Consider the following 26,542-nt stretch of genomic DNA (forward strand, 5'->3'; position numbering starts at 1 on the left):
CCAAACAGGAACTAGAAAATTTATTTAGCTTCTATTTCCTTAAAAAGTGTTCCAGCCTCAGATCAGGGAGAGGAAGCGAACCAGTCAAAATTTAAGCCATCAAATCCAACACTCTACCATGCTACTCTTGAAAAAACATAGACATTTATAAAAATAAGGCTAACAAACTAACTGTACAGCCTGTGGTCCCGATTCTAACACTTAAACAAACAGGATGTAGATAAAATTATGGTCTATAAGGTGAGACTGGCCACAGGCAAGAGTTGGGCCGTATGTTCAATTTATATACCTGGGATCTAAGCTTCTCTTTATAAGAAGATCAGCTAGGCAAATCTGAGATAACTGGCATTTACTATTTTTATCTGTTCAAATACCACATGAAAAAGTAAAGACAGACAATGACATTTTGTGACAGAAAAATTAATACAAGAGCCAATTCAGAAAAAACTAACAACTAAAACCCCCAAAAGTAAGACCAGCCTACTAATTAGGCAACAAATTATACACCTAGACTGGAGAGACTTAGTCATCACCCATTAGAAACAGAATATGCAAAGGCTTAAAAATTTATTTTATCATACACAATATATTGCAGCGGATATCCATAAACTCTAGCTGTTCATCAGCGTGACAGAGGACATCAGATTATAAATCTAGTAATTCAAGATATAGATGTGTTTTTGAAGTGGTATTTCTGAACCTTTGTAAATAGATGAACAAGCTTCCATTCTTGTGAGCAGCTCTGATGACAAGGTGTTAGTGTAATGAAGTATCTTCATTTACATTTCCTCAAGGCTCCTCTTGATAGCTTCTTCCAGTTCTGCATCTTGCTCTGTATAAACACAAAAAACCCAATTATAATCTCAAACTATGGTTGATAACTAGTCATAAACACAACTACATTAATATTACTACATAAAACAAGTAGTTACTTCTGTGGGCAACGTCAGTAAACTGCAAGAAAAAAAAAGGTAAATAAAGAGAATGAAAGTATTTTCCCTCCTTCTGTCTTATGCTATCTTTCGAATACTTCAAAGTGAAGGAACAACCTCTACAGCCTTCCACTGTAGTAACTAGGGGAAGCCCAATTATTAATTTAAGAGTATAACACAACTATATATTTACTGGTCAAAATAATAATAAGATTGGAACCCATATACATGCACCAAGAAAAATAAATAAATACTAAACCAAAAAAAGACAGACACACAAAACAAGCAGAGAGGTTTCAGTATTTTCATTCCAGTTCCTTATCAATAGATATTCCCGTATCTACATTCTAACTTGCCACCACTGTTATCACTCATACTAGGAAGGCCAGATGTAAGTAGAGAAAAAGTTGTATCAACAGTCAGAATAGTCTAGATCAGGGCTGTGACAGTTTTTATGGTGGGGGGAAGACTGCATTGCATTCATCTGACTTGTTAACAACCTCCCTTGAACACCTTTCGTAATACTCAACAAAGAAACTCCATTTCTGCATTACATTTAGGTTGTTTTGGGCTCTAATTGTTTGGCGTTAGTGAATTAAATATCAAAGTTGGACAAGGTTTATATGTACTGTAAATATTAATACCAATGGTATAACTGGAAAAATTAAAGCAGCTTTCAGACACACTGTCATTCTTGAATTATTCATCTCCTGCTTTAGGAGGACACAAGCATATCCTATAAAAAAAAGCTGTCTGTTCTTATGACAAAGGAAACAGAACAATTACATATATTAACATAACAGATTTTAAAACTTTAATTGTTGGGCTGTTTTAAGCAAGGCCTAGATTTGGAACAGAAGTGGTATCAATGAATGCGCTCATGTCAGCAGAGCCATATTCCTTCACCTGGACTTTACTGTAACATCCGGTACTACTGATAAAAGAGGTAAGTCAGTTTCTGAGAGGAAAACATTATATCATCACAGAAGCAAAAAAGAAATTTTGCAACCAAAATAAAGCAGAAAGCCATCTGCAGATGACTGCCTGCATTAAAATATGTTGTCAGTTAGCCACTAAGTGTGTGGACAGATCAGGAACGAGGTCCCAACAGTCACTCTGTTGCTAATGGCATGGAGTTAGCTCCACAGCGATACCTGGATTGTCCTCTATTCCCTGGAGCTGCTGAAGCAGCTTTTCCTGCCTCCTACACTTGCTTTTTGCTTCCTCCTCTTCCAGCAGTTGCTAGTGCTTTTTCCTTTTTACCCCTTTCTGGGGCTGATGTTGCCTCCTCACTCCCTCTTACCCCATGACAGAACTGCCATGAACCATGGAGGCAGCCAGTGAACACAGCTGAAGCCAGGCTGCTTCATAAGCTCAGACGCCTTCAGCACTGGAGCATCAGAACTGGGACCTCCTGTACGCACCCAGTGCCACTGCTATCCCCCATGGCAACACCCAGTGCGAGGGGACCTGAGCACTGCAAACCTGCAGTACTGTCGAATATGTTGGACATTTATTAACAATATTTAGTAACAGTTGGTAAACTGATAACTGAAAAATTACGGGAATATAAGATTCAGTTATCAGTTTTATCACTGACCTTGACCAAATTAATTATTTAATTAATTATTTATTTTTAGCTTGTTTTATTTCCATCAGGTGGAAGGGCAGAGTCAAGTCTTTAAACAATAAATTATTTTCAAAGTGCACTGTAGTCTGTCACCAAAAATGAATGACTACGTTGCATGAACACCACCACTAAGCACAACAGCAAAAGGATGAAAACAATTTCAAGTAAGGTAAGATATGATGTAAGCAGACAGCTGTACTGCTGATTCAAACTTGGGCATAAATCTACAGCTCTTTTAGGAGATCAGATTGCTTTGTTGAGATAATATACCTGATTTTGAACTATTTATTCAGAAGTTCAACTATTTAGTCAGTAGTTCTACTCTGAGTCAACACAGTCATATTAAACTGGTACAAAGTGAGCTCAGTCAATTCTTTAATTGCACAATACCCTGTGGAGCACCAATAAAATAGATTTTGAGTCTGCTGGCATACTTTTCAGGTTAGGAAATTATTTTTTATTTATAACTCATCACAGTGTTCTTAACTACTCAAGATTGCTCAGCACATTTTAGAGAGTATTCCTAAGAGGTCATTTGCCATAAAACTGATTCTAAGTTTAGTTTCTGTATCTTCCATAATTAACAGCACTCCTGAACAAACACAGAAAAGTAAAAATTAACAGACCTTCCTGTTTCTTTGCTTCTTCTAAGCTCCTCTTCACTATTAGTTTGATATCTTCATCCTCTTCGCTATCTGAACCTTAAATGCACAAATGAAACATAATTACACACTGCTTCTAATAAAAAAAGTCAACAGTCCTCTCTTGCATTTCTCTTACTGTAACAACATTGTAGGTTTCATCTGAAGAAATACGCTTGTCATGATCTGAAAATCAAGATAAAAATACATTATAGTGGTAGTTTAAGACAGTAACTCAAGAGACAGTTATTTTTCAGCTACCTTCCTCCCTTTCTCCCCAAAATCTAGAGGCAGATTGCTTCAATTTTGTATTATTTTAAAGCAGTAACAAGAAATAATAGATGCAGAAGCTACTCTTAGTGTCTACTGCATTTACTTTTTTGTAATACTCAGTTGCTAAAAAAAAAAAAAACACACCACCTTATTTTCTACAAAATATATCAAGGATTTAACTATGGGAAGAAGTGCTATAGTGTGTGTCTGCCTACACATGATCTTAGCTGTATTTTGTTGCCTAAATATTCCATTTGAACAACAGAGTGCTGTATCTCAACTGAGCAGCGCAATTCAGCAGATGTTGTTCAAGTCTCACAGAAGAAAAAAGTCAATAGACTTCGTTTAATCTGCTAACTCATCATAGCCAAGCCCAGCCAAAACTCTACCACCTCTCCCTTTCTAAATAATGCTCTTCATGAGGCTGGTTTCCAGCTCCAGAATGACAGCTGTATTTTGAAGTGTCTAGTAGGGATTGGTGTACCTAAGGTGTTTTTTTTTTTTTTTTTTCCCCTTCATTTGTTTTAAATAGAGTCTTGGTAAACTACAGGTTAAAGAATAAACAAGTCAATGAGTCACATTATGTATTCATTCTCCTGCTATAGGCTATTGCTATTTCGGGAGATGGTTTCTGTAATGGTGTCTTACAGTATTTGCAATCAACTAGGTCTCCTACGGTCATATTAACAGAGGCACTTCCCTTAAAGTCATCGCATTTATTAGTACACCAATGTACTTCTGATTACATTTACTGGCAAAGAACATTCTGATATGGACATCTAATTTACTGAGTGTGTGACTTCTGGCATTTTAAATCACCCAAGTTAGATATTCAGAGTGACAGGTACAATTTCTAAAATTTGTTTTCAAGCCTCTGACACATACACCTTGTTTGAACAGCAACATTGGTGACTTTCCCAATGCCAGGAATACAAACTCCAACAGATGGTATCAAACAGAGATCAGGAGCCTACAATGATGCCAGAAATATCTGGACATACAGTCCAGTTAAAATGGTCTTTCTCCAGTCACTTGGCAGACTGACTGTGAATCCTTGCTGGAGCTGTCTACTATCTCTGGGCGGAAGAGATACTATTTTTTACATCATATTCCAAAGCAAACAACGCAAAAGAAAGAAAACTCCACACAACCCAAAAAATGTTACTACAATCATGTATGAAAGGGAGGAAAAAGTGCAAAGAAAAGGCTTTGCACAAGTGGTGTCTCCCTTATTAACCATCCTTTTAGTCTTCCAGGTGGGAAGACATCTCAGACTGCTCTAAAAGGTTTTGTACCTGTTAGAGGTGTAACAGTTGGAGCAATCATTCCCGAACTCATTTCTTTGCATAAGTATAATGGAAGAACTGAGCTCCTGTGAGCAGTAAGGCATAGTACAAGAGGGTCTCTGATTTGCTACTATTTCAAATAAAAATGCATTAAGAGCACTTTTCTGAAGGTTTGTGAGGGCAAACAGGCAAGACAATATTCTTCTGATTGGCATCTCGCATAGATGGTTAAACAGCAGAGTAGTCAGAAATCCAGGAGTTTTTCAGGTATCATCTAAAGAAGTCAGCTTTCCTGGAACTGGTTATAGAGTCAGTCAGCGTTCACCACAGAGGCAGCCATGACGGCAACTCACTGACAGGCTGTCAGAGGACAGCACTTTCCTGCTTACGCCTGGCTTTCCCAACCCAGGCAACAGGTCAACTTGATGCCCATTTTTCAGAATACAACAGATCAGCAATTAAGTTGACTTTGCTGTCCATTAGGACAGTTATGAATTCTAAAACAGGATTTGTAGATAGCATTATTATTTAGTTCATTAAGAAAGTTTAGGATTCATCTTAGGTGTTAGTGCAGGCCTCATCTTGCTGAAATGTTTTGCTAGTCATACCACCTTAATCACACCGCTGTAATAACATGGGGTACACATTCATATTGGAACAGAGGTGTATGCAAACTGGCATGCAAAACATTTAAACATTTTTAAAACAAGCTGCCTGCCCCATGATTTATCACTGCACTCGATATGCAATAACTAAATACTAGTTGATAGTTATAACATCACAGAGAACAGGTTTGCTTAAAGCATAGTTCAAGACAACACCATTCCACTGCCAGAAACTATGAAACTTGAAAACAATTAGTACTGATGATCTTCTGTTAGTTTGAGGGGGAAAAAAAAAATCAGCTCAGAGTCAAATGTGGTTATGAAGCATGTTAAAAGTCTCATGAGCTACCCTCTGCCTTCACTGGTCATTATTTGCAAGACTTCTCTCCCCTTTACCTAACTGTATTAACGCACATTCAACTTCCCACGAAGGAAGTTGCTGGATTCTCTCAAATCCTTGAGCTGATGAAAGTTAACCTATTAAGAGGCTAACAAAGAGCCAAATCTTATTTAGGAGGTTTTCAGGCAAAGGCTTATCAGTATCTCAAGTTATACTAAGACTTTCCATACCCAAAACCAAAAATACGGTTCTGCTTGTCCTCAGTGTTGCCCCTTGCCCCCATCCTCCCCAATTGTACACAGAGCAGAGACTAAACGCACAAAAGCAGTAAAGATGAGAATTTTAAGATGCTCTGATATGGCTCTATGGGAATTAGGAATAAGACTGTAACAGTCAGAAGAAAAGCCATCTCCAGGCAAAAATCCTAGGCAGAAATGCTCCAACAAATAAAGGGGTAGGAGGCAGGAATCCAGCTCCCTTTAGGGGCTAGACAGCAAGAACTATTAGTGTGGAACTCACCACTTGTCAACCAAAGAGAAGGAAAGGCCAACTGATTGAACAGATACATTTTCAAGTCAGAAGACACCAGGCTGCTTTTCCACATGGGACAGGTCATTGTGCTTGATGCAGTGTTGCTCGTAGTGTGTCTGCACCCTCTGACTGAACTCTGCTCTCAAGGAGATCTTTGATTCCAGTTAAGAATATACTTGGTGCAAATATCACAGAAGGGCTGAGGTTGGAAGGGACCTCTGGAGATCATCTTGTCCAGCCCCCCTGCTCAAGCAGGATCACCTAGGGCTGGCTGCCCAGGACTATGCCCAGATGGCTTTTGAGTATTACCAAAAAGATACTGTACTGGGGAGCTCAGAACTTGACAGTTATGGCGTTACTGGTGCTGAGTAGAGGGAAAGGACCACCTCTCTCAACCTGCCGGCAAGAGGCCTCCTAAGGCAGCCCAGGGTACTGCTGGCTGCCTTAGCCATGAGAGCACATTGCTGGCTCATGTCAACTTGGTGTCCACCAGGACCCCCAGGTCCTTTTCTGCAAAGCTGTTTAGGTGACCCCTGCTCAACATATATCTGTGCTTGGGGTTGTTCTTCCCCAGGTGCAGGACTTTGCACTTCTTGATGAACTTCATGAGGTTCCTGTCAGACCATTTCTCCCCTGTCAAGGTTCCTCTGGATGGCAGCACAACCCTCTGCTGCATCAGTTGCCACTCCTCATTTTGTGTAATCAGCAAACCTGCTGAGGGTACACTCTGCCCCACCATCTAGGTCATTAATGAAGACATTAAACAGGACCAGACCATTGACGCCTGGGGTACACAGCTGGTTTCTGGCCTCCAACTGGACTTCATGCCACCGATCATCATATTCGGGTCTGGCCATTCAGCCAGTTTTCAATCCACCTCACCGTTTGCTCATCCAGCCCACACTTCATCAGCATATACTCCTGGTACTGCTGCCATCTTCTTCTGATGAAGAATAAATGAGAATGTTTAATTTGGAGAAATCAGGCATGTCCTGTCTCACTTGTTAAAATGCTTAGCACGTTCTGTAGCTCCCAACTCCTCTGGGGTCAGAGGAAAAGCAACTGCCCAGATTCTCAGCCGAGAGATCTTAAGATATGGCTTCTTCTCTAGCATATTTTGTTAAATAAACAACAGCTAAGAAACTGTGACCATAGCTATTCTCTCAAAGAAATCCTACTGCTCACTATTGTCCTCGTGTATTGTCAAATTTGCTTAGCACGTTCTGTAGCTCCCAACTCCTCTGGGGTCAGAGGAAAAGCAACTGCCCAGATTCTCAGCCGAGAGATCTTAAGATATGGCTTCTTCTCTAGCATATTTTGTTAAATAAACAACAGCTAAGAAACTGTGACCATAGCTATTCTCTCAAAGAAATCCTACTGCTCACTATTGTCCTCGTGTATTGTCAAATTCCTGCTAATGCAAATTCTGGATGAATATAGAGCTCAGAGATCAGAAAGATTAACCCTACAGATGGGAGCAAATATAGTGATTTTTTTTGACATTTCATGAATCTCTCACAGAAAGCTATTCTGGGAACAGACTGGCAAGCTTTCACAGAATGCAAGCGCCACCCACTGTCCTGACATCAAAGTGCCACAACTTGAATTTGCATGAACTGCCCACATGGCTCAGCAAAATTCCCTCCCTACAGTTGATCCTCTTCTCTTGCAACCTCCCTAGTTCCACCATCCCCTTAATAGTTTCATCAAGTTTACCGGTTCCTCTGTCTCACCAGAGACTCGACTTCCCTTTCCCAGCCGTAGTCCTCCTCCCTTGCCACACAACTTCTTAACACACCTCCTGACTACTTCAGTGTGCAGTCTCACACCCTACCTCCACTTCTCTTCTCCTACAATGCTCCTTCTCTTAGTCTTTTCAGTAACTCCCAATCTCATCTGCCTCTTTCCCATCCCAATGTACGGTGACATTAATATCACACTTAACTCACTGTCTCTCCAACCACTGACCCTTTTCCTTTTACAACTGACATCTGAAGTTTTATTGCTACCTCAACCTTAAGGATACCATTAAACTTACTTCATTCATGATCCTAGTAACTACTTAGCTAAAAACTTAAGATCAGTACCCCATCCTTACCTTCGTTAGCAATCACATTCAGTATGTGTGATCATGCTGCCTTTAAAATACTGTTCCTTGGCTTCCAGAATTCCTTTCCTTTATTCCTTCTTCAGTATGTCCCTGGAGGATCCTGCCCACATACTCCTCCCCAATACTTACTGCTCTAATCCCTGTTTCTTCATTAAGGTAATATAATCTGTAAATGCAAATACAGCCACTCCCACTCAAGAGTTCACAAATACACAAGACCTCTCTTCCTCCATGCAAACTACAGCTTCATTGTATGTATCTCCCCTTACAGATGCTCATTCATCTGTTCATCCAAGTGTAGCATGATTAAAAATAAAGCTCGCAATCCCCCACTCTCCTCCAATTGCATTTTTTGGAAACTGTGACCAATACCATGATGGTCACTCAGACTTTCATTTAACCTTCACCTTAAGACACCCCTCTAAAATTCACAACCAGACTAAACTAAACCTTGAGGATTTTTTTGTATGATCAAGTGATGAGGTCTTCCGAGTTCATCCACTTGGCTACAGTTCTTGTTCAGACTCATTATCCTAGGTCTCAATACATTGCTTTCTCCCTAGGGCATATACATATACTCAAAGATGCACACCAGCGATACCACTGACATACCAAAGCCAGTAATAACTTCCTGTTGTAGCTAAACACAAGGTTACAACTCAAAGGAGACTTTCTTACCACTCCCTTCTGCAATAGACTGTAGCCACGATAATAACAGTGTAAATGAAGGAACAGATTCTTACTAGAGTAACTATTATACATTCACAGTGCATCACACTGCAGATGCCGATGCCTTTCACATTCAGTTTCTTTGGACAGTGGGGGCTGAACGTTGTGACCTATCTTCAGTCATCCACAGTCTGTGTTAACTCAAGGTCTGGAAAAAGTAGACACTGGGGTCAGATGTGGTGTTTATATCGGACCTCAACACCCACAAAAACTTGACTACTGAGAAAGCAAGTGATTATTCTCAACGTCTTCTGTAAATTAATTCTTAACTCCTTGTAAATTATTTTGTTGGTTGTATGCAACCCAAAAGCTTTTTGGGATAGTGGAAGGTAGGAAGTTTAGCAGCATTCAAAATGAACTGAAATCCTGCCCTTCCAAATACAAACTCATAGAAGCCACATTTTCCTGGAGAAGCTGGCAGCTCATGGCTTGGACAGGCATACCCTTTGCTGGGTGAAAAACTGGCTGGATGGCCAGGCCCAGAGAGTGGTGGTGAATGGAGCTAAATCCAGTTGGCGGTCGGTCACCAGTGGTGTTCCCCAGGGCTCAGTTTTGGGGCCAGTACTGTTTAACATCGGCATTGATGATCTGGACGAAGGGACTGAGTGTACCGTCAGAAAGTCTGCAGATGACACCAAGCTGGGTGGGAGTGTTGATCTGCTTGAGGGTAGGAAGGCTCTACAGAGGGATCTGGACAGGCTGGATCGATGGGCCAAGGCCAGCTGTATGATATTCAACAAGGCCAAGTGCCGGGTCCTGCACTTCGGTCACAACAACCCCATGCAATGCTACAGGCTTGGGGACGAGTGGCTGGAAAGCTGCCTGGTGGAAAAACGCCTGGAGGTGTTGTTTGACAGCTGGCTGAACATGAGCCAGCAGCGTGCCCAGGTGGCCAAGAAGGCCAACAGCATCCTGGCCTGTATCAGAAATAGCGTGGCCAGCAGGACTAGAGAAGTGATCATCCCTTTGTACTCTGCGCTGGTGAGGCCGCTTGCGAAGGGCCTGAAGAACAAGTCTTATGAGGAGCGGCTGAGGGAACTGGGATTGTTTAGCCTGGAGAAGAGGAGGCTGAGGGGAGACCTTATTGCTCTCTACAACTATGTGAAAGGAGGTTGTAGCCAGGTGGAGGTTGGTTTCTTCTCCCCAGTAAGCAGCGACAGGACAAGAGGAAACGGCCTCAAGTTGTGCCAGGGAAGGTTCAGGTTGGATATTAGGAAGAACTTCTTCGCTGTAAGAGTCATTAAGCATTGGAACAGGCTCCCCACTGAGGTGATGGACTCACCATCCCTGGAGGTGTTCAAAAAACGTTTAGATGTGGTGCTTCGAGACATGGTTTAGTGGGCATGATGGCGTTGGGTAGACTGTTGGACTTGATGATCTTTGAGGTCTCTTCCAACCATAAGGATTCTATGATTCTATGATTCCATAGTATTTAAACACTTCACTTGAGCACAGTGGAAACAAACCTTACCGGTCAGTGAAAGAGGTGCAGTGGCTTTTCAGCAGACAACATAGTACATCAGTACACCATTGATTTTGACACCCTCATGAGACAGTCTGGCTCTTTCAAAGAAAGGAGAAGAAATACTCCAAAAAATCTGGTCCTCTTATTATTAAAAAGTCTAGTTTACTTAAGAGCTCAGTCAATAAAGGATCTCATTTGAATATGACTGAGAAATACAGTTAAGCTGAAGTCATCAACTTACACAAAAATCACTTTTGTCAAAGAAGAAAAAAAACTGTCAGCGTCAGTACTACTGACAGAACTACCATCAGCTTTGCTCTCAACGTTGTCCAGCACTCACTAAAAGTATAAGCTGTAGCAGAACTGTCATGACTAGATACCAAGTGTCAAGACATCGACAAGGGAGTAATGGTGTTTTTCTGCATGCTACAAACTCTTCTTTGCAAAGGAATCACGAAGGGAGACATTGAAAACTCTCCCACTCTTCTCAAACCAGTCGATTAACATGCATGAATCTCCTATCATGTGTTGTGCCTTCAGCACAGAAGAAAAAAACCACTTCTGTATTTACGAACTGAGGTTTAGCAGCAGAAAAGAGCTAATAAGAATAAATGTCTTGCCTTCTCCTTTCATATCTCAAAGGAAATTCATTACTCCACTACAGCCAATGGTCTCCTAAGGTAACATACAGTTGATATCCCACTGCAACATATGCAGGAACTTTATTTTTATTTATTTATTTTAAAATGAATGCACGTACCACAGTTCCCACAGCAGTTCTGTTGACATGGCAAAATGGTTCACAAGGTGCAACTGTCAGATTGCCACAATCCAAACACAATCCAGCTGCTCACAAGCTAATGATAGCTCTGTGAAGGTGGTTCAGGGAAATAGCTTTTTCATTTTGAAGCTCATCCAATGCCAACAACTGTCTTACATTTTTTCAATGGAATTTTCTGTCCTAACTGTTTCTCACTTATTTCTGCCTCCAGAATAATAGCCATAGGCTCAAGAAAGTCACAAAGCAAGCAATTCTTGTTTATATTTCCTTATATTCAGCTGCATTTCTGTAACAGGACAGCAGGTTATACCAGCCTATAATACACGGCATGACTTTCCATCTCAGCCCTCTGATACTGGTCTTGCCACACCACTATAAGACTTGCAAATGCTTGCTGATGCTGCTGAGTCACACAGTGAAGTGTGTATTATGCAGTGGCTTTACCTTTTAAAAAAAACTTTATAGACTCCTGGTAACACATCATCCCACTACACAGCAAACATAGGCCTATTATCAAAACTGAATTTTCTAATGTCCTGCTTTAATACAGGAACAGGAGACAAAGGCAGCTCTCACCATCTAGGTCCCCCCCTACTGACACCAACTGCAGAAGGGGACCAAGGATGGCTCAAGACAATTTTGTTCCTTACAAGCTCGCCAGGGAACACTGACAGCCAAAGGACTCATACACAGTTCCATCACTTTCCGGCTCCTTAAATGGGATGCACAATGATCAGCCAGCCAGCAAGTTAAGGTTTGGGACCTCTCAGTAGCACCTGTCACCATAATATTAAATTAAATATTAACATAGTAAAGGACATTGAAAGAAGGGTTAGATTAGGAAACTTCTGAAAGCAAGACCAATATAAAAAAAAAAATACTGTAGTATAATTTACACACAGAAAATGGTTAGATCAAAGTCATTACCTCAGAGCCAGTATACTGCAGTGAATAAAGCTATACTAGCAAAACTACCCAGGCAGGGAGCTAGAGTACCCTTGCATAGCAAAACCATCATTCCCCTCTCCTCAACACCTCATACCATTAAGTCACACAACAAACTGTACAAGAAAGGAAGCCCCTACAGCTAAATTGACTTAAACTGACTGCTTGCAAGTTACAGCTGTCTTCCAACTCTTCCTCCCAAAAATGTGCAAAGCTCCCAAAGAAAAAACAGCCTCCCACATTAGGGAGATATAGCTATAATTACATTAGAAGAGAACTATCAATCTAGGAATTTCAATACACTCTACAAAGAAAACACTTGTAGTGCGAATGCAATGATTCACTGTGTAGCTTTATAGGTAACTGTGGAGAAGTGTCATCTTCCTCCTTGAGTAAAATGAACTGCACTAGTGAAAGTCACAGTTCTGTAATTAACTATGCCAAGAAATTTTATTGGTATGGCTGCTTCGGGCTGGGAATCACATCTCCATAACCCAACTGAAAAATCTAGGCCAGCAAATGCCTGGGGTGGCCAGAAAACTCTATAAGCACCTTTTCTGTATCAGAAGCACATAAATCAATTCCAGCTCACCACAGATCATTTTTTTCAGGAAACCATTTAATTATCCTATCTTTATTTTTCCCTTTAAACAATTGATGCCAATTCAGTGCTAGCACTCCACTTTAATCTTCCTGGTAGAATAGCAGCACCATGTGATAGCTCTCATACACCTGCATCAAGACTAGCAGTGTCTTTTTTCTGAAAACAGTTTAGGGCTAATTCAGAAATAACTTTCTGTAATATGCATGCAGTTTACAAGCCCCCTAAACCACAAGCAGCAGCCAGGAAAAGCAATAATGTGTCTAAAACACATCTTGGTTCTGGTATCCTTTGCATCAAAATGAGCTGGCTCAAACTTCTTTGATTATCCTATATAAAAACAGCGTGATCGCTTTCACTTACCATTAATTACAATATGGCATTCTAGAGAACTTAAAAGCTTTCACTGACACCTTTCCTCAAAATGGATGTGTGAGCCATGTGCCAGTGAAGACACTTATCAAGTGACTGGAAGTAGCCAGGAGGACAATCACAGTTTAAATAGGCAGAGATATTCTGGGAAGTAACAATGCTTCAGTAGGGTCATGTTTGTTTCAGACCCAGAACAAATCAAGCAAAGCAGATTTGACTACAAATTGACAAATATGCACACAAGAGTCTTCTAAACAGCTTCTCTTTAACTAGAAAGACATTTTCAGACTGAAACAAGAATTTGTGTCCTGCTATAATGAAGAATGCAGGGAGGACAGGGTTTGTTATGTTGAATAAAAATGCTAATTAAGTCTGGTTTCAAAGCTTGCCCCAAGCAAATTGATTTTCTGATCTGTATTTCATTGAAATACCAGTACAATACAAGAAGCATCAAGCAACAGCGTGTGTTACCAGCACAAGCGTTCAATTCTTTTATTGGAAAGAACTATCAGTTTACTGGAAAGATTGTGTTTAATGTTTACTTTCTACCTTTTGTGGTATCTGAAATGCTGTTTAGTAAGGCACACATCATGTCCCCTTCAATGTGGTGAGGATTTAGGATGCGAGCGGACCGCTGGGTCATCTTAAATTGAGTTTCCAGTTCTAGGAAGCTTTTGTCTCCAGAAAGTATAGTGAAAGGAATTTGCTTAGGCAGATGCTCATCCAGACGACCTGCCTGTATGGAAACAAATGACAAGTGTTGAACTGAGATGATGTTTTTATCTTGTGGGGTTTGGGTAGCTTTTTCTAAGACAGGTCTTCATAGGAAAGCCTTCTACAGCAACTTACCTTCTATGGTCCGATGCCTGCTACACCACTGTGAAAAGTATTATTTCAACAGTTTGACACTGCATTTACTCTATACATATGACAACAGATAAAGGAAATGGCTACCAGAACAGTACAGATGGGAGTATGGAACAAATTCCTAAAAATCAGCATTTCAGAACCATCTCTACATAAAACAAGTCATCTGTGTAGAGCATTTCAAGAATTGTAAAAAAGTGTAATGTAACATACAAACACTGTTGCAAAATACACTTAAAGCATATAATTAGATTCTCAAGTAGTTTTATCTAACTGATAAAACACTGTATTAAGAACGTGAGTCCCCATGGAATCCCAGATTTCTGTCCTTCACCTGCACCACTTCCAACCCAGTCAAAGCCCTAGGTTCACTGAACAGAGGCACTGCTCTTTCTCAGCCCAACAGTGTCTCTGAAACTAGCACCCATCCAACACTGTCTTAAAGATGGCTCTAGGTTTGGCCTACTTGAAGAGAAAGGCAGGAGTTACATTTCTCTCTGAAATAGAAACTGTAAGAATTGTGGGTTTTTAGTCTTCATTCCTTAACCAGCCCCCTTCCCCTCCACAACCAATTCATGTCCTATTTCTATGGAAAGAGGAAAAAAAAAAGAAAAAAAAAACCAAACTGTAAATCACTTCTCACTTCTCAACAGGCTGTCTCCACTCAATTCAGTAACAGGTTTATCATTCTTCTTAGTGGACGTAGAAGTAACGTGAAGAGAATCTAAGAATCTCATCTGTAATTAGTACTTAACATCAACAGCAGATATCATCTGCCACTCTTCTCTGCGTACAGAAACAAAACAATAAAGAAAGCGTGCACTAACTTACATGAACACAGAGAGCAAAGTCTGCTGCTTCTCTTCTGGTACCGCAATGTGGATGAAGAAAGAAACATCCAATTCTCTTAAGATAACTGTAAATTTTGCACTGCACTGGAGGTTTCCAGTTGCTGTATCCTCCTAAATAGTGAAGAAGGAGAAAAAAAGGAAAAAGAAAACAACCAGAAATGAAAAAATGAACCTGAAGAAAACCACAAACCAGGAAAAAAAACCCCACCCACACAAAAAACCAGAAATGCCACCTTGAATCAGGAATGCAACAAGGCAAAAGCAAAGATAAATCTGGCTTTAAAGACAGAATTTATTTTGACCAATATGAAGTTAAAATAAACATATAACCAAAATCCCAAAAGAACCCTTGTTCTTGGGTTAGAAAGCAAAAAAGGAAAAAGTAGCTAGCCTGATTCTACACAAAGCCTCTCATTCAATTTTGTATAAATTTTTCTTCTCATCCTGAAAAAACTTAACTTTTAGATATCATGTGCATTTAGACACAAGGATGTATTTTTGCAGTTTTAAGCACAGTTATGGTTAATGTGCAGAAGCAGAGGACCTCTGGGAACGTAGTACAAGTAACAGAAATGCTTCTCTTAGGGAATCCTCTACAAATGTATCGCCTAAGATTATTTCCAACAGACTTTATAACTGTCTGACAAATCATATGTCAGAACTCTTTAAAAAGAAGATCCAAGAACTGGAGCAACAGCTGAAACTAATGCTAGACTCCTGACAAACACTTGGATGCAGTCAAGGATAAGCAAAATGAGGCTATAACTGGGGAAAAAAAATAAGTGTAGGAATTGCTTGCTACAGATGAAAAGAATACCAGGCTGAAATAGGTTGCAAGGGAAAAGGAAAGAAGCAGCAAGTCTCTCAAGGAGATAGGGAAAAACAGAGGAGCTTGCAGTTACTATGACAACATAAGAAGACAAACAAATGGAAGGACAATTTGAAGGCAGTGAATAAGAATTTCACAACATTCCCAACTGCTAAGAAATAATGGGTCTGCAATGGGGGGGAAAAAATGTTGCTTTATCTGCCAGATGACAGAGCTGCTGGATGTAAGAAAGGATTTTGAATGGAAAGTGAAAGCAGCCATTGATGGCACTTCATGTGAGGACATGTGAAACTAAGGTTCAAGTAAACAGGCTACAGAGGATTGCATATTCCAACCTTCCCGCCTCCAGTCCAACAAAGAAGCAGCAAGCTTCAGTAGATTTCTCCTGGGTGGTTTTTTTTTTTGGTTGGTTGTTTTTTTCCCTTTTCAGCCTAATGGCTATAAAAGCATATCAAAAATTATCTCAAAGATTTAGTAACAGACTACACAGAAATGATGTAGGGGTATCTGTCCATGAGAAAAATGGTATTTGCAAATCATTCGCATCTGTTGTGACAGCCTTGGTCACTGCTATTTGGGAAAGACTTGTAATCACCAACAACCCTGGCTTTTGGCTGCATAAATGTACAACATAAACATTTGACCAGGACAGCTGAAAACAATGACAGAACTGTATTTACTCTGGCAGGGCTAGACCACAAATGGGTGAAGGACAACTGAACATCTGGAAACAGAAACAGTACAGAGCCTGGACAAAACAATGGAGGAACTCAAAGCAAAGCTAAGGCTGTACTGGCAATAGGAATAACAGAAATAATGCAAAAGTATAATAGAAAAATAATTTAAAAAAAAATTAGAAACGTTGTTAGGGAAATGCAGAAAAAAGTTCAGAAGAAACAGGGATGTTGCTATATTTTCACAGGCTAAACAAACAAGAATAGCATGCATCAAATAACTCTGTATCATTACTATGAGAGAGCACCTACAACAATAAATCCAGATGTGTCTGGGAGCCTTAGTGGTCCCAGGCTCTGTAACAATATAGTTGACACTAATAAACTGCTAATGTGTTCTCTGATATGAATATGGCCCATTTTCACCATCATTAACTCTTCGTTGTGGGTTTTTCAGCTCAAGTGCTCCAAAGGCCGTTCCCACCAGGCAGCCTGCACGCACCAACTCTGTCTGGGAAGCAACAAATTGAGTGGCACTGAGATGGGCTGGGCTGTGCCAGCAGGCACCCATGTTTGCAACATCCCTGGGCACAGTGTCTTAACTAGCACAGAGGTACCTTTGGTAAGATTATTGTATTAAGAGAGGTTCCTAAAATAGATCAGTAATGCTAATGGATTGTTTCTTTTTCTCAGATAGGTTAGAGAAGACACATTTCTGACAATAAAGTTCAGACATTCCTAGGTTCAATCAATTTCTTCTTACTGAATCAAAGCAGGGCATTTTAACCTTGGAAAATAGTAACAGCATAGAAGACCCTGTCATAACAAACAAGCTTAGGTCAATTAATGCCAAACCAGTTTTGAGTAAATTAAATAGAATAACAAGGTATGACTGAAAGCTAGTGCCTGAATTCAAGTGGGGAAAGCCTGACATAACTGTGAAAAATTATTCTGTACTAAATTATTCTTTATAAAACCCAGAGAGAGTAGCTTTGGACTTTAGATGTCAAACAGGCTTGACATTTCTTTGAGTCAGATTCCTCATAGTTTCTTACTTTCATCTGTAGAAAAAGAAAAAAAAAGTTTTTCCAAGGCCAAGTGGGCTGAATAACCATAGAAATAAACACAAACCTTCAGCAGTTAAAAACCAGAACCAAACGCCAAGTCACAATAGCCTTAGAAGTTGAAGAGTGCAGAGGTGAAGTGAAATTTGACTACAAGGCAAGCTGGGCAAAACCTCACAAAAGATAGTAAGAACAAACAACAGGTTGTTCAGCCACATAGAAAAGAGAATATAAATAAGTGGAACAGACAGGCAGCAAGGATGAAACAGAAATCCAGGATGATTAAGTACAATCTAAACTCTCAAAATCAGTATTTTCTGTGGCTTTGTGCACGTGCGCAAGAATACTGTTACAGTAGAGAGGCCAAAGGCTAGGTAATGACAATACAGGTAATGATACAGAAGTAATGCTTAAGCAGAACACAAAACTCAGGAGTGTAACCCTCTTTAACAGAGACGACCAGAGGATTTGTCCCCAGAACTCCTAACAACCAGACATCAGACTACAGGTCCAGGAACACAGCTGACTGAAGAATTCACACTTTACATTAACAGACATACTTGCTCTGTCTTCATCAGCTAACTTGAATACCTGTTTCTAAGAAGAGAAAAAAAGTGATTCAGGCATCAACAGGCCTTTCTGTCCAACGTCAGCACCATGAAAACTCAGCTTTCAGGGTGTTCTTGATTATCTTTTAAAGGAAGAGACAATCAAGAACATTAAGTAAAGAAGTGCAGTGCAATGGTGTTTACCAAGTGTAAAACATGCCTGACAATTCCTACAAGTCTGTTAAGACAATGCCTGTGTTTTAGGCAATAAATTATTTTATAACTACCCCATATCTAGACTTTACTGAAGTATTCAATGTACCACAGGCAAAATAATTATAAAGACAGATACAGAGAAAACCAGTAGGAAAAGCATGAGGTGGACAAGAAGTTGGTTCAAGAACAGTCAGGTAAGGAAAAGTATTAAATTAAAGGGATGCTATTGGTAGACTTCACAAAAAGGTTTATTACAAACCCCTAACAAAGTGAGCTCCATCGATCACCTTGTACCACTACTGGTATCTTTCAGATGGGAGATAAACCTATTGATGTACAGGATGACTGGGGACATCCTTAAGGAGCAAGCCAGAGACAGAATAAAATTCAAGTATAAGAATGTAAAATCATGCCTTTTGGAACTAAAAAGAAAAAGAACATTGTGACAAGGACTTGGGAGTTAGAAAGAAAATAATCTCCAAGTATTATGGCTGTCCTGATAATTATGAAAACCTAGTATGATACAACCTAAATAAGTTAAGCAGGGAAGCCAGAAATACTTCTAAACTGTTCAGCAATTCTGGAACAATATTCTACAAGGAGAACTAAGAGCAGAGGAGGTTGAGACAGAATTAGAAAAGTTAAAGAACATTTCTATTACATAGTGCCTGTGACACTGGCTTAAGAAGCCCTACTGGCTGCTGGTTCCTGTTCTGCATTCTCTCAGATTCAAAGAATCTCTGGCTCAAGTATTTGTGTAGACTTACTAATCTTATCTTCCTATTCCCTTCAACCATTTTTTACCTTGAAAGCCCCAGATAAATGTCCCTTGGTTCAGGTTAGCTGGCAGCTGCGTGAATAAGCTTCCCCAGTTGTCCAGATCCACCAATACAATGTGAGTCATGGTACTCAGGTAGTCAAGATCAGGAAGTTCACCATCTTCAATGAGACAAAAAGGACACATTTAAAGTTCACCTGACTTTCTGGTCAACCAACATACATCAATTTCAGATATGCTTTTGAAAATTCATGTATTCGAACTGTTCTATAAGCAAAAAGTTACAGAACATGATTCTATTTGATGATTGCATTGTTTTTAAATCAACTGAAATAGCATTTAGTAATGCACAAATCAGACAAAAGAAAGTAGACTCTAGCAATACGATGGTGTAGAGCTGCATAGTTTTGTGGTAGGCACAGAAAGCTGTTGTCCTGCACTGAGACATTCTAATAGTCCATTTAACATTCAACTGTGCATGTACTATGGTAAGTCTCTGTGACATTTAATTGCTTACATGCATAAAAGCATGTAAAATGTTTAGAAACATACTTTTGTGGTGTATCTAACAAATGTCAACCTTTTAATCAAAAGCATTATGATACCACGAGTAATTAAAAACACTTCCAATTTTTGTATGCAAGGTACACCTTCAGCATTCTTGACACCATTCTTAGAAGTGACATGAACTTCAAAAAAATATTTGCATGCTCAAGGCAAAAAGGTCTAATATATACTGAGAATATAAATTCTCAGCTGAAATTATTTTTTGGCAAGCTAAGGAAACTAAGATAGTGTTATAATAGGACTGCCCACACAGCACTACCAGGCTCATAAACATTTATACATACAAAGAAGGCAAGTTTCTCTTGAATATGTGTGTATTATAGACCACTTCTACGTTTCTAGGAGTTAGGTATCTATCTGAGGTCCTTGATTGTCCTCTTCCTTTTAATACCCAACTAAGCTCCCAGCTAATTTGAAAATTAAATGTTTCAGTCCCATTGTTCTCAGAGATGCCTACTTTTTTGTTTTTTAAAGACTTCATGCATATGGCATATAGCAATAAATTGTTGAGTCCAAGTTCTGGAAACTCAAATACCGAGAATTCAAAATGCAGCTTTGAGAAATAACAAATACTAAATTCTGAGCTGATTTATAGACTGGATGTAGGCAAATGATATAGTACATACTTGTAGTGACACTGAAACAGAGTGTGTTAAAGACAACAATATTTTTCTAATGTTAAAAAAAAAAAATAAAAAAATTCGACAAACCTGCAGTGGGTTCTTCAGTGTGTGCTGAGTTCTCTTTTTTTTCTTTCTTTCCCTGTACTGGTCCCTGCAGAGGAGACAACTGTGGTCTTTCCTGAGTCTTGGATGGAGATGCTTCAATTTTTAGCCTGTGAGGTTTTCTGTCCACACAAGCCCCGCTTGCTGTGAACGTGAATACTCTGTCTTCCAAATTCCGATCCTGATGCAAGACTTGATAGATCAGGTTTCTGCAAGAAGCAGTGTTTCATGTGATAGTGCTGATGTGCACTCTGAAGATTGTTGAAGTTTTTGTTGCACGCAGCACATCTAACAACATACATCTCTTCTGTTCGTGACGTGTGACTGTTGAGATGACTATTCAAATCATCAGAATTCTGGGCAGTTGCAGAACAGAGGCAGCATCGAAACCATAAGTTTCCTTTTTGCAGCATGGCTTTCTGACAAGTCACATAATCATTCCTCCTGTTTATTCTGGAGACATAAGTTGTCCAGCAACCACAGGTTAAACGCTCTCCTGTTTCTACTGGGAGGAAGTCCTCCTCTTTTTTTATTGATGCTTCCATCTGCTCAGGCACAAATGCATAGTCTGTGCTGTGAATCTCCTTATAATGGATTAAAAATTCTTCCTCTGTGTCAAAGAAGAGATTACCACAAAGGCCACAGAAGTATTTAGTCTGTATCTCCTGGTTATGATGCTCTTGGAAGTGTCGCTGTAGTGTTCCTACTTTCCGAAAGTGATTTTTGCATAAGCCACAGCAGTATCTGTGAAATGCATGGCTTTCTAAGGACATGCAATGTTGTTTAACGCTCTCTTCAGATTCAAACATCTCCTCACAAATGCGGCATTGCCATTTTCCCAGAATACAACTTTTCTCAGGGGACAGTTCCACAGGACTAGGAATGCAGTCTTTTCTTTCACCTGAAGAAATGCACACTGCATCTGAAGCAGATGGCATAGGTTCGTCTTCTAGAGCTTCTTGCTCATAATAGTAACTATGTCCACCATGGAATTCAGTCACATGTCCCATAATATCCTCTTCTCTGAGAAGATCTACAGAGCATGCTCTGCACCAGAGAAGAAAATTAGTCAGGTGTGCTCCCCCATGGAATCGACTCATATGCAGCCGGATAATGCTTGAATCTTCAGCAAGCTTTCCACACACAGCACACTTGTGACAGATCTTATTTGCTGATAAAATGTGCTTTTCTACTGACTCTTCTGTAAAGAACTTTCGAAGGCATTCACAAAACCAGGCTTTTACTTTGCAAGCACTACCTTGACTTTGGTTTGCTACATGATCTTCATTTTTATCTTTTAAATCGTTCTTCCGTTTCGAAGGAGTAGACCCCCTTTCACTGGTAGACTCACTTGAAGTCAAATGTCTTTTAAGCAGTGGTCTTGACCGATCTACAATATGGCACAAATGAGACTGATTTTTATTTTTCCCATTGATGTGACAGAACATCAAGATGGACTCTTCCATTGTAGCAAAAACTTTAACGTTATGTTGAGTGGTTTGCTTATGCTGGGTGATCTGATTCTTATCAGCAAACAGTTTATCACAGTTCTCACAGTGACCTTTTGTTTTAAATATCTCCGCAACCTGGGAGATGCTCTTCTTTGACAGTGCCACGGGCCCAGAATTATGACAACGTGTTCTAGAATGGATTAAAAAAAATAAAGAGGTTATATCATAACCTGAAACACATTTAAACTTTGAGAAGTATTTTGAAATATTACCTAGTAGTTACAGCAATTAGTGCCTGTAAATAGTGCCCTCTGTATACTTTAAGTCACCAACTAGCTAGCCAAAAAAAAAGAGCAATCCCTATGGAAAGGGGGCCAATTTTTGATAGTTTACTCAGGAAGTCAACATTCAGATGGTCCCAGATGCCTGGAAATCCACTACCACCACCAAGAACATGTCTGTCTGTCATCGATCTATGGATGTTCACATTATAAAGACAGCTGTCTCACAAACCTGAAATGAGCGGTTAATTCCATATGTGAGCGTAGTATCTGGTAGCAGGATATACACTTCACTTGGAAGGGGACCTCTTTGCACAGAGATATGAGAAGGTTCTTTGCATAGGACGGGAAAGGTAGAGGAAGCCCAGTCTTCATTTCATCTATGTTATGGAATGGCAAAAGTGCAACCACACGTTAGAAGAGTTCTTTCATAGTATTTTGGTTCTCAGATGACATAGTTACAACCATACACGTTTGTCACAGGGTTCAGAAAGCAAGATACCATGTGTCAGCTGAGTCACAGTAATTGTTCAATGGAAGCTTTAAGTAAAACTGCATTAATTTTTTAAACTTCTGTAACAATCTCCTATCTGAATCTGTCTGCATCTTGCTTTTTCATACTTGGTGACTGATTCTACTTCTCTTTTCCTCCTTCTACAAGGTCAGGTCAGATCTCTCTCTTAGGAAGGTTCTTATTGACCTTCTTCCCGTCCATCTATCACCGCCTGTCTATTCTTACCACATACAATTCTGTTTAAAGCCATAGTGTGCTTAAGAAAGAAAAAAATATGCAATTCTTTTAACAAGTTCCCACATACTCTGACCATCTCTCTCTCCTTCCCATCAGCAATGTTAATTCTCCTTAAATTTTCAGGTGCAGGACTTTTTGTTGTTCTGCATGTATACTCCATGTCTAACTCCAGGTACCAGCAGAATAAAAAATTTTCTATTGAAAGAGAATGGGAAATGGCTTATGAACTATATATTGCTGTTAATGGTCTGCATTTTAGGAGGCAAATTCTCTTTGAATTTTCTCTTTAGTAAGATGTGACTATTAGCAGGTAGTAATTTGAGGTAACGCCTTTCAACTAACTTCACTGCCAGATCTTACAGACCATGCTGATGATATTAATCATGAAGACCTAACAATGCAAAAGAAAAAATGGAGCACTTCCCTTTTTTTGTTCCGAGCTAAGCATTATCCATCTCTAAAGAAGAAAACACTATTTTGTGCTTTTAATCTTTTCAAAGCAATAGCTCACCAGTATTCTTTTTTAAAACCTATGGCCTTAAAGGCAACTACAGTCAGCACATTCAGAATTAATAACCTATTTGACAATAAGAGTACATTAGATTTACTACATATAAGAGGACTCAGAACCACGTAGCTGACTGTCACTTCCATGAAGATGACAGTACTGACTTGACCTGCAGGAAGATTCCTTCAAAGCCTGTCTTTATGTACACTTCCTGCAGCCACTCTCGGGTAGGGTAGAAGTAGAAGATACAGTCATGAAGATGAGAAATAACTATACAAGTCTTTTGGCCATGTAGGCTTATCCCGAAAGCTACGCTATCTAAAATATGGCAGCTTCTTGAATAAGAAGTCAACTCCATCTATATCTCAGCCATTTACCTAACGTTAAAGTAAATGCTTTAATGCCTATTGCTTATGTCAAAGCTAAAAAGTCAGTACAGCTATGATGGTCATTAACCCGTTTTCAAGACCACGATCGGACAGATATCTTCCGCAGAATCCAGTAAGCATGGTTCAGGATGTTACCAGCTCACAACATAACCAGTATTTTAGCCTTCAGTAACGATGTGGCCAGTGCAAGGCATCAGACCAGCAGCACTGTTCCAGCTAAGCAGGCTAAATTTGCAATTATATGGAGAAGAAACTTTCACAGGTCTTTTTCTGGCATTCCAGAAAGGACACTGACATGAAAAATAGCCTCCAGCAGACTTCTGAAAGTACAGTAAGGGGAAGGAACATCACAGCCAGTCTGACTGGAATTGAAAAAGAAATGTATGTGTTTTGCTCAACATGCTAAATGTAAACTTATTTAGGACAGTAGTCACACAGAGCCACTGGAGGATGAGAAGCTTATATGAGACCCGACAGCATGGAAGTAAATGAAAGTCTGCTTCTCATTACAGCAACTGTGATGGAGGAATAATTTCTACACAAAAATACGAATTTCAAAGCATGTCCTCTTACAGAACTGTATCATATTTAAGACCTTAAAAGAAAAATAAGAATTCATTAAAAACAAACTTTAAAACCCTCAGCTTTTTTACACAGGAGAAAAATGTAATTCACTTCATATCATAAGGATCAATTACCATAAGGAATGAAAAGCAGTACACTTAGTAGAAACATACCACTCAATTTAGAAACCTGGAGGAAATGGTTCTTTCCTGACATATGCTGCAGGCATTCATCTCTCTTGGTGAAAAGGAGGAAGCATTTTGGGCATGCAAAACACTGAATATGCTGTGGAGGGAGATCTTTTATATGTCCGTCGTTTTCATTTAGCTGGAAGAGAAAACGATCTAGTTAGGAAAAATATTAAGTCAAGAAATCAGTCTCAGTTTTCCTCACATCCTTCCATTCCTCTCTCCCTTCTGTGGTAATATTTTCACTTTTAGGTTTTCAGCAATCGCATCTATGTTTATCTACAGCCCACCTCTATGCACTTCAGCTTGTGAGACACAAGTGACTGGCCAAACTGCCACTGTCAAACTCACCTACTCCCCCTTACTACACTGGCAACTTTTCCATTCCGTTCTTGCACCACTGGGAGCAACCACCTTCCCTAGAAACTACGGGCTCCATCAGTTCTTAGCTAGTCCATTTACCCAGGCTCTCAGAAAAAGCTCCTTCTGTCACTAAAGCAGCTGTTTTTCCTCATGTCGGTTCTTCCCTAATCTTGCTAACCTCCAACTTCTCAAAATGCTGCTCCTCAGAGTAGCCTGACAGGTCCATGACTTTTATCAACGTCAACTCCTTCCCTTTGCCTTCTACATTAACTTCATGCGGCTGCCTTCTTCAGGGTAAAAATCCTTTAATTTTGCTTCTAACATTTCTGCTTACTCCTTTCTTATGTCACTCAAAGAATCTTCATTATATGCTTACACTTTCTTCCACAGCTTTGTTTAGTATGATCTCCCCATCCATCCACATCAAAATAACCCTACCTTCTTGCCTGCTGCAAGTGCCACTCCCTTTCCCCAAACTTGTCTGTAACTCCTGCTAACACCCCTGGACACACCATAGGCACACAACTTCAGAGCAGTGGAGAAAAAAGCAGGGACAAACTATGATGCAATCTTTCAAGCTTGTCAGGTATGACTATGCATCAGGAGTTACTACTAATAGCTAAAGTAGTTCAGTTTTCAGAGTATCTAAAACTTCCCCTGAATTTAACACAGCTTCTGGAGACTAGGTAGGTAAACAACAATATTTGTTATTAAAACACTAAACTTTGAAAATGCTGTCCATTATCCAGTTCAACATCAGACTGCTTAAATAAAGCCACGCACCCAGAAGATAACACCTGAGCATCTGTCATTGAACTGAGGTTTTACAGTGGTAAGTTACAAAGAGAATGAAAGGTATTTTTTTGACTTTAGATTAAAAAAAAGAAAAAAAAAGAAAAAAAAAGAAAAAAGAAAAAAGAAAAGAGTGGAGGTAGGGAGGAACAGTAACAAAAAGATCAAATCTTATTAGCTTATATTCAAATCAAAACTCAAATGTTAGATTATCCTTTTCCCTTCTGTAAGTTAACTAGTGAGTAGCAGCAAATACATCTATCGGAGACACTGGAAACAGAGAAGTAACAGTTGCACGTGAATCACCCAAGTTTCTTTTCTCATTCTGTTACCTCTTTTTCCCCATCTCCTTTCTGCTGTTTCTCTTTACCACCACTTATTTCACCCTAACTGCTTGCCTTTATCTTTCATAGTTTTGGAGATGCAAAAAAAGGGAATATCTTTCGACAGCACCAATAAAGGGACAAGAGGTTCAAGACAGAACTATAGTCCTCTCAAAAGTATGCTGGAAAGTACAACCTAATAGTCAGACCTAATGGGAGTACTGTCAGGACAAGCCAGGTTTTTGAAACACAGCAGAGTAAGAAAAATTATCGTGAAGACTAAAAGAAGAGAGGGGAGAGAGAGAGGGTTAAAAGGGAAAGGTAAAAAAAAAACCACACAAAAACTAAACCACAAAACAGTGCATAACTATACATCTTGAAAACCCTCTACTACATTCCGTCAGGCGAGTTACTTATCCTTATGATCTTGCCTTAGATAAAAGATGATCACTGTACTGCTGAGAAGTTGAAAATCTTTTGCAGCATATCACACAAGCAACAGCATTATTTGGGGGTCCATGCAATGTGACTGTTGGGTCACAAGGAGAATGATCAAACCTGGAGAGGAAGAA

General features: G+C 39.6%; 1 protein-coding gene across 1 annotated transcript in view; it reads right to left on the bottom strand.

The window, feature by feature from the left end:
- Nucleotides 1–556: 556 nt before the first annotated feature.
- The window catches only part of ZNF451 (zinc finger protein 451), a 31,552-nt gene continuing 5,566 nt past the window's right edge, over nucleotides 557–26,542 (bottom strand). Inside the window, 10 exon segments of the mRNA XM_009697783.1 lie at nucleotides 557–832; nucleotides 3,189–3,263; nucleotides 13,791–13,977; nucleotides 14,940–15,070; nucleotides 19,095–19,229; nucleotides 20,346–20,535; nucleotides 20,537–22,001; nucleotides 22,325–22,472; nucleotides 24,481–24,631; nucleotides 26,402–26,528. Coding sequence (XP_009696085.1) covers nucleotides 780–832; nucleotides 3,189–3,263; nucleotides 13,791–13,977; nucleotides 14,940–15,070; nucleotides 19,095–19,229; nucleotides 20,346–20,535; nucleotides 20,537–22,001; nucleotides 22,325–22,472; nucleotides 24,481–24,631; nucleotides 26,402–26,528 — 2,662 coding nt within the window. The 3' untranslated portion in view covers nucleotides 557–779.

The sequence above is a fragment of the Cariama cristata genome, unplaced genomic scaffold, assembly GCF_000690535.1.
Source record: "Cariama cristata isolate BGI_N322 unplaced genomic scaffold, ASM69053v1 scaffold10583, whole genome shotgun sequence".
NCBI classification, from domain to species: domain Eukaryota; kingdom Metazoa; phylum Chordata; class Aves; order Cariamiformes; family Cariamidae; genus Cariama; species Cariama cristata.